At 36.0% G+C, this 15344-nt stretch overlaps 1 protein-coding gene and 1 long non-coding RNA gene across 19 annotated transcripts in view; one reads left to right on the top strand and one right to left on the bottom strand.

Annotated features, from left to right (window-relative positions):
• The window catches only part of si:dkey-188g12.1, a 75019-nt gene that overhangs the window by 32355 nt on the left and 27320 nt on the right, over window positions 1-15344 (top strand). For 6 of the 18 annotated variants that reach the window (XR_015478569.1, XR_015478564.1, XR_015478563.1 and 3 more), the window contains exons 14-15: window positions 619-699; window positions 778-859. Coding sequence is in view for 6 of the 18 variants with exons in the window: in XM_087240965.1 (XP_087097091.1) it covers window positions 619-699; window positions 778-859 (163 nt within the window). In the remaining 12 variants the exon portion in view is untranslated. Of the gene's footprint in view, window positions 1-618; window positions 700-777; window positions 860-5654; window positions 5944-9605; window positions 10631-15344 lie in introns of those variants that run through there. The other 12 variants (XR_015478570.1, XM_087240963.1, XM_087240959.1 and 9 more) reach the window with 5 other exon arrangements.
• LOC147846388 (uncharacterized) lies at window positions 426-14789 on the bottom strand. Its single transcript, XR_015478595.1, has 2 exons — window positions 14714-14789; window positions 426-875 (listed from the first exon to the last, which is right to left on the bottom strand). It is a non-coding gene; the product is annotated as an uncharacterized LOC147846388 (long non-coding RNA).

Below are 15344 nucleotides of genomic sequence, written 5' to 3'. Positions count from 1 at the left end.
CTTTAAACTAGGAGACAATGACAAAACTAGTCTGAGGGGTCTGTTCAGGTATATTTTACTATGTAAAAATAATCTGATTAGGCTGACATAGCAAGTGGATTTCAGTAAATGTAAATATGGGATTGGACCTCAGCAAATGTAAATGTGACATAATAACACAAAGCCCCAGTGGGCCAAAGTGTTGGAGATAGGCAATCATTTAAGCTGAACATGTCATTTTCAAAAAACAGAAAGTCAAACAAGTTTGAAGGGTGAGTAAATGATCACAGATTTGAACTTTTTGGGGTGAACTATCTCTTTAAGGGATTCCCAGCAGGTACCTTAATGTCATCAAAAACACGTCAAAGATGAAAATCGATTTGTTGTCAAATTGACATTCACACATTGATTCCCCCTTGACCACCAATGTAATGATGCAAAAAATATAAAAATAGAAAAAGAAAAGTTTTATTCATCTGAAAGCTTCAATTCCAAATTTACATTTAATTTTCTATTCCAATTTAATAACATCGAATTGACATCTTGCAATTGTGTCAAAAACACATAAAAAATTGATTACAGGACAATCCTGTACTGATTATAACCTCTTGTTGAAGTCTTTTCTTTTTTCTCTTGCAGATGGATGCTCCATGCTCGCCACTGAAGAGTCCTGCAGATGGTGCTTTTAAAAGTCTGAGATACAGCACGGTGGCACCTCTGGTAAACAAGCTTACTGTTCAAACTATTCTGCTTTTGGTGTGATGGACATTCCAGCTTACATATCCCTCTGCTGTAAAGCCACGTATAGGTGCTAGACACCAACACAAGAGGAACCACAGTGCACAGAGGGAAAGAAGGGCAGATGTTCTCCCTGGCTTAGGTTAGTGTATTTTCACCTGAAACAGATAACATTGACAAAATGAATGAAAGAGCAAGATTAACTAGGTTAATTGTGGTATCGCATTAAAGGAACACTATAGATCTTTTTGAAATATGCACATTTTACAATTCCCCTATTTAATCAGTTAAGTTTTACCATTTTTGAATCCATTCAGCCTCTTAGCCTAGCTTAGCATAAATCATTGAATCAGATTAGACCATTAGCATCTCGCTCAAAAATCAATCAACAATCAAGAGTTTTGATAATTTTCCAATTTAAAGCTTGAGTTTTCTGTAGTTACATCTTGCACTAAGACTGACAGAAAATTAAATGTTGCTTTTATCTAGGCTGCTATATGTAGGAACTATACTCTTATTCTGGTGCAATAATCAAGGAACTTTGCTGCTGCACCATGCTGCTGCAGGTGAGACAGTATTATGCAGCACCCGAAAATAGTCCCCAGCACCAAGCCCTACAATTGCACCACCAGTTACAATTTGCATAACATCATTGCACTTGCTGCAGCCTTGGTATGGCAGAAAAGTTCCTGTTATTACATTGGAACAAGAGTGTAGTTACTAGCCATAATGTCCTATAAAATAGCAACTTTTCATTTTCTGTAGGTCTATGATGTACCTACAGACGAGTTAAGTTTAAATAACACAATTATCAAAACTCTTTTTTGAAATTTTTGAGTTAGATGCTAATGGTCTAATCAGATTCAATTATTTATGCTAAGCTAAGCTAAAAGTGCTTCCGTCAGACCCGGAGATCAGCTGAATAAATTCAAAAATAGTAAAACTGAACTGTTTAACTTTAGGGGAGTAGTAAAATATGCCTATTTTCAAATAAAGTGTGTCAATGTTCCTTTAACACATGTCTAAAAAGTTCCACTTAAAGTTTATGGAGTGTTTAAAGATATTGATTTGACTCTGAAAGGCTGCCTTGTGCGCTATTATCATATTAGCAATGACACATGAGGAGCAAGAATGAGAAATGATGGAGAGAGTCGTCTTGCCTCAGCTACTTTTTAATCTCTCTTTTGCCTATTATTGACTTTCTGATGATTGGGATCTGGGTTAATGAGCTTAGCAGGCATGACTTGGCTAGATAACAGACAGACTTAATACCCTCTGTCAATATGGAAGCTCTCAGACACAAATATCGGATGCACAGAAGCGAACTAATCAATCTGGCCAGATTACACCAGTGTGTGTGGACCCACAGAAATGCATCATTGCTTTCGTATTAGTTATTTTATTACATTTGTTGTGATTTTTTTTCTTGTATTTATACACTTTGAATTAATGTGATATTGTAATGTATTCATGCACTTATGCGCTTGAAAGTTAGATTTAATGTTTAAAATTATTTAGTTATTTCAATCTGTCGTGGATAGTAGATTGAAGTAGATTGGGTGTGATATTGTAACATACTGTAAATGCACTTATATATAAACTATATCTAAGAGTTTAGATTATTTTTAATTTTAATTATATTCACAATTTCATGTTTGGGCAAGAATTCACACTTGCATTTTGCAAAGATGCGTTGAATTAACCAAACGTGACAAAAAAAATTTATATATATATATATATATATATATATATATATATATATATATATATATATATATATATATATATATATATATATATATAAAGTTAGTTTCACTTAAACAAATCTTTAAAATGTGACATATTTTTCACAAATATATTATTATAGATTGTTTTCAGAATTGAAAATATATAAAAAAAAATTCTTGAGTTGCTGAAAATTTTTTGCCATCACAGGATTTTAAAATAGAATATTTTATGTAATATATTTATTATAATTTTGATCAATGTAAATATTTAACAAATCTTACAGATTTAAAATGTAATATGTATTAATAATAACATAATAATGGTTTTATTATTGTATACATAATAAAATCATCAATTATTCATTTATTCATTTATTTATTCTCTTTTCGGCTTAGTCTCTTTTTTCATTAGGGGATGCCACAGCGCAATGAACCGCCAACTTATCCAGCATATATTTTACGCAGCGGATGCCCTTCCTGCTGCAACCCAGTACTGGGAAACACCTATACACTCTTATTCATACAAGTACACTACGAAAAATTTAGCTTACCCAATTCAACTATAGCACGTCTATGGACTTGAGAGGAAACTACCCACTGCGCCACCACACCGCCTCATCAATAATGAAATAAATAATAATTTAATATAAAATATACAATTTTTTCATTTTATTATAAAATATTATATATATATATATATATATATATATATATATATATATATATATATATATATATATATATATATATATATATATATAATATTATATATATTATATGTAGACAATATGTCTAAGTAGACACATCATGTCTTACACCCTCTGTATACGAGAGCCCACTGTAAAAAACTGTGTACAAGCATCTTGGTCTGTGGATAGAAATGTCTACAGCCATTGCCACTCTAGTAGTTTATAGTGGGTCACTGGTGCTCTGTCCAGAGGGCCTGGCCAGTGACCTCTACAACTGCTGGCTGGCCCTTAACTAAACCACAGGAATCTGCTCCATACATCACCACTGACACCCAATAATTGAGACACTGGAGATAAGGCTCTGGCTACTGAGGGTCTTGACACTTAGAAAGAGTTGGCAAACATTGTTGTCACACAGCAGATTATGTTTATTCAGTGTGTCACCAAACTAAGATGGTGTGAATAATTTCAAGCCTTTATGGCAAACCACATTTACAAGCTTGTATTTGGACGTCTGAGCCAAGCTAAGGCTGCCCTGTCTGTTTGTCTGTTAGCCGAGCTTCGTTTATATGATTAATTAGATTTGATGACATAATGTTTGATAAGGAAAAATTCACAATTTAAAAATAAAAATCATATGCTGTTCACTATAATGATGAAAGTGTACTTCTAGAAATCATTCTAGATATAAACGAATAGCAGATTGCACTTAGCATAGAAATTATATAATCAAAATCATATTCCATATTAAGAGCCAATCAGAATCCATCCTGCTTTAATAAGCACAAATATTTAAAGCACAAAATGCTAGTGCATGCTTTTAATTAAAGAAAATAAAAAACATTGTGGTGCATACATTAATAAAGTTAGTGTTGTAGTTAAGTTTTTGTTATTGGTGTGAACAGGCCTTAAGTAGCTATTAAACCTTTTAACCAATTAACAATAACACTGTGTTTTTATGAGCATTGTAGTTTACCTCTAAGATCGCTTGAGATCTTAAATGTAAGTTGATTGAGGCTTTGCTAATTGTCAAGGTTTTATTGCTAAACTGTTAAAAAATTATTTGTATTGTCAGTAATCTTTGGAAAACAGTTAGGCAGATAATAGAATTAGGTTTTGTTCGCTCTTGCACAATTAACCGAAAACTCTGGTAATAAAGAAAACTGTTGCTTCATCCTTCTTAGTTTCATTTTTAGTTCTCACCAAAGATGCCTCTGTTACAATAACTTAAAACAGCTGAAGTGGAGCAAACTATTACAAACAAACTTCGAAAGATTAATAAATGTAAACACATTTTATGATCATATAATCTAAGCATATTAACTCTATGGATAAATTATACATTTTAAAATAAATTCCTACAACATTAATAGTAATTTAAATATCATTTTTTATTTGTGGCATTATAATGACATATAAATTGCATGTTTGATTTGTTTAAAAGTATTTTTTATTATATTATACGTAAACTTTATATATACAACTTTATTATAGTTATTTTCGTTGGTGTGAAAGCAGCATGTAAAAAAAAAGACTGAAATGTTCCCTTTTTAATATGGCAAGCGCATGGCTTCAAAGTCATTCGGCAAATGATCAAAAGAAGAGGGGACAAGACAGCTCGGACACAACCATAATAAATTTAGTTTTTCTTTTTCCCCTTTTTGTTCATGAATACGTCTGGCCCATATGCTTTTTCTGCAGATCTATTTGAAAGAGGCATTTACAAACCCAGGCCCACCACATTAAACTCTATAACAATCTTCATTCATGGTAACTTATCAGACTCAATTAATCAACCTCAACAATGGCAATTCTGATGTGTTCAAGCAACCCGAAAGGCCTAGGTCAACACTAGGGCAGTCCCAAGCTTGCCTTTTTTTCTGCACTTAAAAATTCATGTTTTTATGATTGACTTTTTTTTATTACCTTATATTTAGACTAAACGTTAAAAGAAGTTAAGAAATAGACATATTTAAAGAAAACAACATTCAAAACGAGCTTTCTGTTTTTCTTTTCTTTCTTTCTCTAAAAGGCTACAAAGCCTCTCCGTTGATAAAAAGCCTCTCAGTCAGTCTCAAAGGAGCATGTCTTCTCTGCTGCAATGTGAATGGTATTGTTATGGCTATTCCAGTGGGCTGAAAAGGGGTAACCACTGGTTTGATTCGGTTACACGGTGTGGTTAAGTTCTCCCTCCCACCGCCTTGGTGTCTATGGAGGGTCCGTGACCTGTTTTGAATCGGCCAGGGAAATGTCATGTTGCCCCTCCCATGGGCAGTACTCGCATTCACTTGATTGGTAGAAAAAATGACTTGGGTTGGTTAAAAACCCACAGTTTCTGCATCGCAATTTATAGATGCCCGAATATCAATGAAATGTTTGATTTACTGGTGATATTCAGGTATATCTGACAGGTAGTACCAGCCAAACATGTTTGCTTAAGTGTTAAAAAATAAATAATTATATTTTTGATTTACTTTGAGGGTTTTTGCTAAAAGAATTGTTTTATCTCATTTAATTGCAGATTCCCTGGTGACTCTCCCTGATGAGGAAGATGATGAAGTATTAATTTGAGTTGTTCCTTATAAACAGACAACTGCGTTAAGTTAAAATATCACAGCAATTAGAGGTTTTGAATCAAAATTTATAATTGAAACATAAATGGCAAAGTTTGTATATGATGGTATCATACTGTAGTTTTGTATTAGCTTAAACATTCTAGGAGCCACTGAAAGCAATTACGTGATCTAATAATGAGATTTAAATAGCAGTAACAATGCCACGCACACAAAAATAAAAGCAGTGAGAAAACAGCCGTAATGAAAGCATATGACAATATTAATATGCATATGGAGTCAATTAAAAATCTAATTTTACTCATTTTCATTAAAGAAATTCTGTAAAAATCTGTAAAAATTGCTTTTTTTTTACTTTTAATGTTGAAAATTCAACTCTGAAGTTTAACAATGTGACCTTTATTGACATTTTTAGTGGTTTGAAACAGTATGTTGTATAATGAGTAGAATATATAGAAATCCTGGATGCTTGAAGTTAATAACAAAAACAAAAAAAAACACTGGCAGTTTATTACCATTTTTTAATTTACTGTAATTTACAAGAACAACCCAGTCAAAAGATAACTTCAAACTATTTAAGATGTCAATGAATTTGACTTTGTATCTTTTCAACACCAAAAGGAAAGATCCTATAATCCAAAAACAATAAAAAATAAATAAAATTATTAAAGTATTCATTTATTTACATGTTTTATTAATAGTTTAATAAAATAAATTTAAGACTATTTAAGACTAGTTTGAATTAATCATTTGCACATTGACTTTAAAGTACAAGATTTTTTTTTTGTTAAAACTCTTTTGATGCTTAGCCAGCAGCTAGCTCTCTGCAACTCTCACATGGTCACCCACTGAAGCTAATCAAGGCTGCACCCGGTCAGTACCAGGATGGGAGACCACATGGGAAAGCTAAGTTGCTGTCTGAAATGGATAACTTTAAGATAACTCTCGGTGGTCATTAAAAATCTCAGGATGTCCTTTGAAAAGAATAGGGTAATTTTCCAAATTTGCCCACTGTCCTCTGTCCATCATGGCCTAACCATCTTTCATATCATAATTGGCTACATCACTCTGTCTTCTCTCTACCAATCAGCTGGTGTGTGGTGTGCGGTCTTTTTTCAACACATTTCTAAACATAATTAAAAAAATAAGTAGTTTTAACAACTCATTTCTAATAATGTATTTAATTTATCTAATGATGACAGTAAATTATATTTTACTAGTTATTCTTTATTTTTATTATTTTTCAAGACACTTCTATAGCTTAATATGACATTTAAAGGCTTAACAAGGTTAATTAGGTATAGGCACGTTTGGGTCATTAAGCAAGTTATTGTATAATGATGGTTTGTTCTGTAGACTATCGAAAAAATATATAGCTTAAAGGGGCTAATAATTTTGACCTCAAAATGTTTAAAAAAACCTGCTTTTACTCTAGCCGAAATAAAACAAATAAGACTTTCTCCAGAAAAAAAAAATATTATCAGACATACAGTGAAATTTTAAACATAATTTGGGAAATTTATGAGGGGAATTCTGACTTTGACAGTAACAGAAAAGGTAAAGAAGCTAATTTTTGCAAACAATAATCTTGGAAGTCTAGGAAGGTTTTTTTATTTTTATTTAGATGTTGTTATAAACTGTTCACATGTTGGAAATTGAATAGTGAATTTAACATTAAAATTTTATATATCCCTTTTAATTATTTTAAAGAAAGAAATGCATGTTTAGATAGAGTTCACAGTTATTATTCTTAAGGATGCCAATCTGTATCAATTGTTCTCACTAATAAAGCATTTGAACAACAATTTTCACTTCATAAATTTGAACAATAGTCATTTGCCCAGTGAAGATGTCACATGCACTGTGCAGTGTGTTTGAACTTGCTTGGCATGTCTTCAAGAGAAAAAAAAAACTTCAAATCTCTTTAAGTAAATTCATTAGATTTCTCCCACACAGAGCTCCCATTAAGAGAAAACAAAGGCTATCGTGACTCTAACTGACTGTAATTGACTGTGCAGTGAATTGGCTCAGTCTACTGCAGCTCTCTAGCTTGAATGCTGCTGGAGAGCTGCAGACATGAGTAACTGTATGCATTCTTCTGCCACAGTAAAGAGTGCTCCAAGAATGGTCTTTAGCTTTCCGCATGCCGCATACAGCACAAAACCAGCGGAATGCACAGCTTTGGAGGCCATCTCAATGGCTGTGAAGCCGAACAATAAGATCTTGGCTCTCAAACCCATTTCATTCTTTAGTCTTGCTCTGCCCCCAACGCTTTCACTTTCTTCACACTGTACAGAAGAAAAAAAATCACTGCCCGCTATACTTTTGCATTGTGCTTGCTTAAAGTTTTTTGCGAGTTAGTTAAACAGTATCATTGACCTTCTAAATCTCTAGAACAGAGTGTTTTTGGCTGGTAGCTGCAGTTTTTGTGTGTAAACAGTGGCAGTCCCTCTTTTGGAAACCCCTGTGGAGCTGTTCTCCAAACACTAGTCTCACCAGACCCCACTGACCCCTCCGGGACAGGCTTAGAATCAATTACCAATTTCTCCTTTAACTATCTGTCATGTACTACGGATGGTTATTGGGTTATGACTTGATCAGGCTGATCACTGCGCTCTGACCCTTTTTTCAGGGATTATGTGATTATGGCCTAATTCCTTGTAATCTACTGCTAACTGGTCCATTGCCAGAGTCACAAAACAACTTTTCCATACTGCTGTGCTTCTGAACAGACCAGCATGGTCCAAAGTGCTTGCAGCCCAGTTACCATAGAAACTACTATAAGATGTCAGATATATATCATTAGCTAAAACAATCCCAGGAGGGGGTATCGCACTAAAGACGTTTGCTACTTTCACAGGGTTTCAGGTTGTAAAGCAACAAAGTGGAATTTTAGCCCAACTCCAGAAATTAATTAGTTTCATTAGTCGGTGGATAAATGGCAATGGCTGGTGTGTTGGATTCCAGCAGAGATTCACCATAGAGGGTTAATGGGAGTCTGGCCTGGAAGCTTTCCCAGCTCTGGCCCAAGGCCATTTCAGCCAATCACTCTAAACTTGTGGTCAAATTTTATGCCTCTGCCACAGCTAAAAGTATATTTAGAGAATCAAAGGTGAATGGGTTTGCCACGGGTACTTGCTTGCTTAAAATAAAATGTAAACAATAAACCATATTTTCAAAATGTATTTTTAAAGTGATAGTTTATCCAAAAATGAAAAATACATTTTTAATGTACTCACACTGCACCTGTTCCAGATTTATTTAAATTTGTGTGTGTGCTTGTGTTGAACACAAAGTAAGATATTTTGAATAATGTTGTAAACCAGTAGCCGAAATCAACCATTTACAAAAAATCTTCAAAATATCTTCAGCAACAGCAACGGTTTTGGAACCACTTGCATGAATGTTATTTCATTTATTTATTTATTTATTTATTTATTCTCTACATATTTTCAAAATGTATTTTTAAAGTGATAGTTTTTCCAAAAATAAAAAATAATTTCTTCATTTACGCATGTTCCACCTGTTCCAGACTTATTTGAATTTGTGTGTGCATGTAATGAACACAAAGTAAGTTATTTTATAATGTTGTTAACCAGTAGCCAAAGTCAATAATTACCATTTACCAATAAATCTTCAAAATATCTTCTTTTGTGCTCAACAACACAAGTTTTAAAAACCTCTCGCATAAATGTTAATTTTTGGGTGAACGGTCCCTTTATTTATTTGTTTATTTATTTATTCGCTTACGAATATAGAAAGTCAAGATTTCTATATAGTTGTTTAGCATTATTTATTGAAACTAATACTGTGTGTGTGTGTGTGTGTGTGTGTGTGTGTGTGTGTGTGTGTGTGTGTGTGTGTGTGTGTGTGTGTGTGTGTGTGTGTGTGTGTTACAGCTGCATTTGTGTTACAAATCCCTCCCCGCTGAGAAATGTTTATAATAGGGAGAAATCAGTTGGACAGCAGTGAGGTTCATGCCAGCGAACAACTGAAAGGTCTGTTTCATAGATTCCCTTTTGTGAATATTAAAACGAGACCTGGTGAAAAATGATGCATGCTTTTACACTTTAGAAACCTGGCAACTAGGGGAAAAACCCTCTCAAGTCCATCCTGTCGAACAAAAGGCGCTCGACGCATTGAGCTAAGATGCAACGAGTTCTGCGTCCCGGGCACATGACGTGCATCATGGAAACATATTGTATCGAAATCGTTTGTGGGAGAAAACCGGGGATGAAAAAGAATGGGGCGCTTTGATCCGCGCCCTGGGGTCCCGAGCTCCCCGAGTGCGCGCAGACTGACTGCAAGGCCTTATTCACTTTCAGATAGACACACTTACAAACGCTACTGAATGAAATTAGCATATTTGTAATTTATCACATTTTAGCCCGACTTTTCTGTCTCTTTGCGGAAGGTGGAAGTCTGAATAAAAAAGTGGATCAATTATCAACGCGAAGCTGTTCCCTTCTCATAGCAGAATGCTGTAGTTTGGGAATTACAAAAAACTAGCTGCTGTTAGGGTAAAAAAGAAAACTTGAAAAAATGAAAAGGTTGAACCAACTGAATTTATAATAGATTTTTATTTTTTTAGCTGAAAATATTTGCATAAACAAAGGTTTATCCTTAAGTGATGTCAGAAAGCTGTGCTTTTCCCCATCACCAATATTATTTCTGAAAATTCTGAAAATACAACCATCCTACTTCCATGGTTAAGTCCAATATGCAATATGTAGCACTCTGTCGAGTCTTGTTGCAAGTTTGCTTAAGCTCAACCAGCCTACTGGAAAATTAGGCCAAGTAAATTACTAACAAAATCGTATTGCATAATTTGCACATACGGAATTGCAATAAAGCTCAGACCTGTTGCATGTCTTTGCGCAGAGAGGTGCATTGCATTCCCCAGGAGATGGGTTTAAACAAAGCAAAAAAAAAAAAAAAAAAAAACATTAATAAAGCTAGGGGATCTGGCCATTGAAATGAGGTGACAGGCAGGATCTGGATGTTTTAGCACTGACACAAAACCGCATACGGTAACTACATGCCTGCCTTGAAATACGAGAGTTTGAATAAAGGAGCAGTAATATTTCATATGGGGCACGCAAAAGCTGGATACAATGCCTCTCATATTAAGAACAATATTCAGTCCTTTCTGTGGTGAACAAAGATCATAGCAAGACGTCTTTGAGGCTAATTCAGTCAAAGGCACATTTTGGCTTCCCCCGCGGTAAGGTCAGTGTCGTTGTGTATGGTCCACCAAGGGTGGTATGGGGTTCCATGGCCAAGCAAAGCCAGCTGTCCCTGGTGTAGGGCGACCAGTCTGAATTGTTATTATAAACTGCCAGAGCTACTATTGTGGCTATTCGTGAACCTTGTGTTATGAGTTTAAAGTTCAACTTATTTTTTCTTCCCCATTAGAGATAATGCAAGTTTTGTAGTATAGTCAGCTATGGCTTCCAAAGTAACAACTGGACTTTTAAATTAAGATCTTCTTGAAGTTTGCTTTGACCGTGACTTGGAAGAACACAAACACCATCCGCTGAACTGTTGTTTTCCGTCGATCAAGCACCATGCCATCTTTCACAAAAAATAATAATTAAAATTAATCAGTTATCTTTATGATTTTATGCTATATCAGTTTAAGTGACTTAATGCTTAGGGTTGTGGTTTTAAACTTGTAGACAGACGTCTTTAACAAAACTATGGACATGCAGGTAATCACAAGAATTAAAACGTAATTCACTTTTAATACATGAATCAAGTAAATTTTTACCGAATCATAATTTAGTGACGTTTAGAGATAACGTTCATTAAAAAAAATGCTTTTAACAAAAAAACATATATAAACATATCCATGAATAAAGTACGCCAGATGTATAGATGTGTAAGAAAGTGCACATCGGAGATGAAAATCTGAAGTCAAATCTTGTGCACCAAAGATTTTTCTTGAATTGAAGCCTTGGGTTGAAGAGGGAGAGAGACCGTTTTCAAACTAGAAAACTCTAGCTGGTTCAAATCTTTGCCGGTTCGCTCTTGTCAACCGGGCGTCCCGTGCGCAAAAACCAAGCTTGCCATGGTGATGTTTTATTTTCCAAAGCACAATGTCATGGCACAAGCTTATTTTTCCTGGATGTAACTGGGGTCTTTTGTTAAGAAAGAGAACGAGGAGCTACCCAATGGGCTCATTCTATCCTTTTATGCTCAATTGAACAATATTTTCTTTTTCTTTAAAAAATCCTGCACGCGTGCGCGCTTTTGTACACTTGTTCCACCGGATCCTGTTTGGCTGCTAAGAAGTTAAATGCTTCGCAATAGACACCGGTTGCTGAGTCGAGGGTTTCTCAGTACAAAGGCTGCTGCTTTCGCACCATATGCTTAATGGACACAGCCGTAAAGGCCATAATAAAGGTAAAACGTGGTCTTTTAAAAGTTGGAAAGGTTCCCTTTATTTGATTTAGATGGAACAGACTACGTGCGCACAAACCAAAGCGCGCCCCGGCATTGACTCGCTCTTTCTTTTCTGAGGCACTGCAGCCACCACGTAGTGTGTTTCATTACAACATAAGCTTTTCATCACCCGGCTTTGTTCTGAATGAAAGTAATGCTGTGAATTAAAGAAATGACAATATTTTCTATCAGCTTGAAGGTCCAAGAGAAGGGCTCTCGAGCTTGGCAAAAATCAGGCACATCATTCATGTCACCCCGCACCTGTGGTCCTGGCATTCAAAGTATACAAACCTATTCTTATTAACCTTAATTATTCAAAAACGACACAATGGCTGAAATGGAGCAGGTTGAAGTCTGTTTATTGGTCGTAAATGTCCCTCTGAAGATCTCCAAGGCTCTTTGTTAGTCCCGCGCGGCGACCGCTCTTCTCCTTTCAGACATGAGTAGCCTTGGACTTTTCAGTTTTCAATCGTAACATCTGCTTAATCGTACGGATCAAAATATGGAGACACCAAACATTTGCAGTGAAGGATTTGTTAAATCCGGGTAATGAGTTATTAACAAGACGAAACAATGGAGCGGGATGGTGAGGGCCTTATGTTAACGGAGTCACTTTACGAAGCGCCTCGCATTACCCTTCTTTCTAAGCGGGACGCCAGGTGATGGCGAGGACATCAATGTCCTTAGGAGGCAGCGCTTTTTTTCTGCACGTGAAAAATTAGTGGACATAAATTTAATGGCTCGATCGAGCCACAGAAACGCGTCTATTACCCGTGGACTTGCGTGGAGGACAAAACAATACTGCTGGCTGCCTCGCGTTGGCTCCCTAAATCCGGGTGGATCATTGAAAATGTGTTTTATTATAACGCACGTCATGCTTTACTGTTCCCATATTGTGTCGGGACAAAGGCTAATGGTACATTAAAGACAAGAAACCCATGCCAACACGTCTTGGAGACGTTGTAGACGGAGACGGGCCTCCCTCTTTGCTTGTTTTAAGCAGCTGCTGTCCAGGACCCGGGCGCACAAAAAGAACAAGTTTGAAATACCAGGTGCATCGAGGAGAAACTCGTCATGTTCAAGCTCAGAACACTGTCCTAGCAATAAAGATATCATGGCAATTATCTGCAGACTCAGCACCGTGTAAAACCAGGGGCGCCTGCTGCAGAACAGCCTGTACTTTGGCAACAAAGTCTCCCGACCCGGGGTGCTCGATGAGCCCGCTTTCTCGAGCACCTGTTAGCCGAGGTGATATTTTTGGACGAATAATTAGTGATATATTTGCTGCATTGAAGATCACGCTGTACCCCCAGAGGCGACTCGGACATGGGGGATTTAGTGGGATTTAAAGAGTTTGGGTATCAACTGGTGTTTGTTCAAGCTGGCAGCTGGCACCCCGATGCCACTGTTGCCATGCACTAATGAAAATGCGCCAGACTCAAAGATTTTCAGTCTTATCCTCCATATTTTTTTGCAGGCGATAATCCGAATGTGAGCAGATTTAAAGCTTATGAGAATCTTGATAGGCGTCGTTCCCAGCTTAGTGCGCATTGTAAGATTGTTGACACTGATAGTTATAAACCGTGCGTAATCGTTCACTTTCTTTAATACAATTAGGTGTAGACTACATATGAAACTCAAACATTAATGGGGCGACAGCGGATTTTTTGTACAATATTTATTCTACGAACACTCAGTCAAATTATAGAAAGTTTCAATGTAATTTTTAGGACTTTTATATAATTGTAAGTATATATTTATTAAAAATCCAAGACGTACCGAACTTGCAACTTGTAGGCTATTGTAATTCCAGTCGGCGAACAATATTAATAACTACCCGCGGCCATCCACAGACGCGGACTTTGTAAAAGAGCCTGTGGGACGGTGAAACGCACAGTAAACGGGTTAAACCCTGACAAGCAACAAATGGTCGCCTTTTAAGCTTTGCCAATCCAAATCCCAAAGTGACAAAATAGAATCCTGAAAAGATCCAGCGCATCAGCCTTTTTCTTCCGCTCCATCGGCGCTCTTCCAAAAGATGCTTTTAAGGGTTTTGTACTGTGCCTGTTTTGAAACACCCTCTTTCACTAAGATGCGGTGCCAAAATACAATGATAGCAGCATTTTTTGTTTCCCCCTAATCAAATTGAAATGTTACCACGGGCGAATAGTTGAAATCGCCAGAAGACGTTTGGGGTCTTTTATCTTAGTTAAGTCTGACTTGCTAACATTTGACTTTCTAATGAGCATAATGGGATTACATGCTTTTAGTCCTGCGCCCTGGATAGCAGAAATCAGCGCGTTTAATGAGGCGCTAATACTCGGAAAGGTTGGATTATGTCCATCAGTTAAAAATTTCATTTAATTAATTAAATATTGATGACACTAATTAAATATTTGTCCTTATATAACTAAATAGGTAATTGACCAGTACGCATTAGTTAAGTACTACATCAAATATATAATATTTACATTAACAAACTGTGCACCAATAACATGACTGTAGAACAAGCAAGATGAAACATTATATTATAAACAACATGATTAAAGTATCAAATCAATACCTGTTATCCCAATCCCTGTCCATCCATGATTTTAGCCTCCGAGCGCTCTGCATGAGTTTAGATTGGACATGTGGACATGGGCATGTGTTTGGGTACCTCTTAATAACTGCGAGAGCTGACGTAGAGACAACTGGGTACACAGAACACAAGTGGATACCACGGGAAAATTTAGCCTTGAAGCACCTGCAGTGTACCCAGGCCAATTGCCCAAGGCAAAGGAAACGTCATGCCTCTTTTACCAATTTAGAACCGCACTTTAAAACCTACTACTCCGTTCTCTCCTGTTTAGTTATTTATTTTTCACCCAAACTGTCACAGTCACAGCGAGGGTCCGTCAGATTTCCATAATGATAAATAGTGACATCTTTCAGCTGTTGTTTTGCATTTTATCCAAGGCTTCACACCTCACATTAACGTATCTATTCAGAAATCACGTTACAGTTAATCGCAGGATTTGACTCTGGCCTATTCATTGTCACAGAATAAAAGATGACCTGTCTGTAAGATATATCATCATATAAGCCTCTATTTACATGTTTTCATATTGTAAACGTAAAAAATAAATAGTATTACATATGCATGTTTGCATTTTCAATGCTCAACTCATTCTGCTGTCGAGTCATGTTTTTTT

This window comes from Danio rerio, chromosome 2 (genome assembly GCF_052040795.2).
Source record: "Danio rerio strain M-AB ecotype USA chromosome 2, GRCz13ab, whole genome shotgun sequence".
Lineage (NCBI taxonomy): Eukaryota > Metazoa > Chordata > Actinopteri > Cypriniformes > Danionidae > Danio > Danio rerio.
This window is presented reverse-complemented; position numbering and strand designations above follow the sequence as displayed.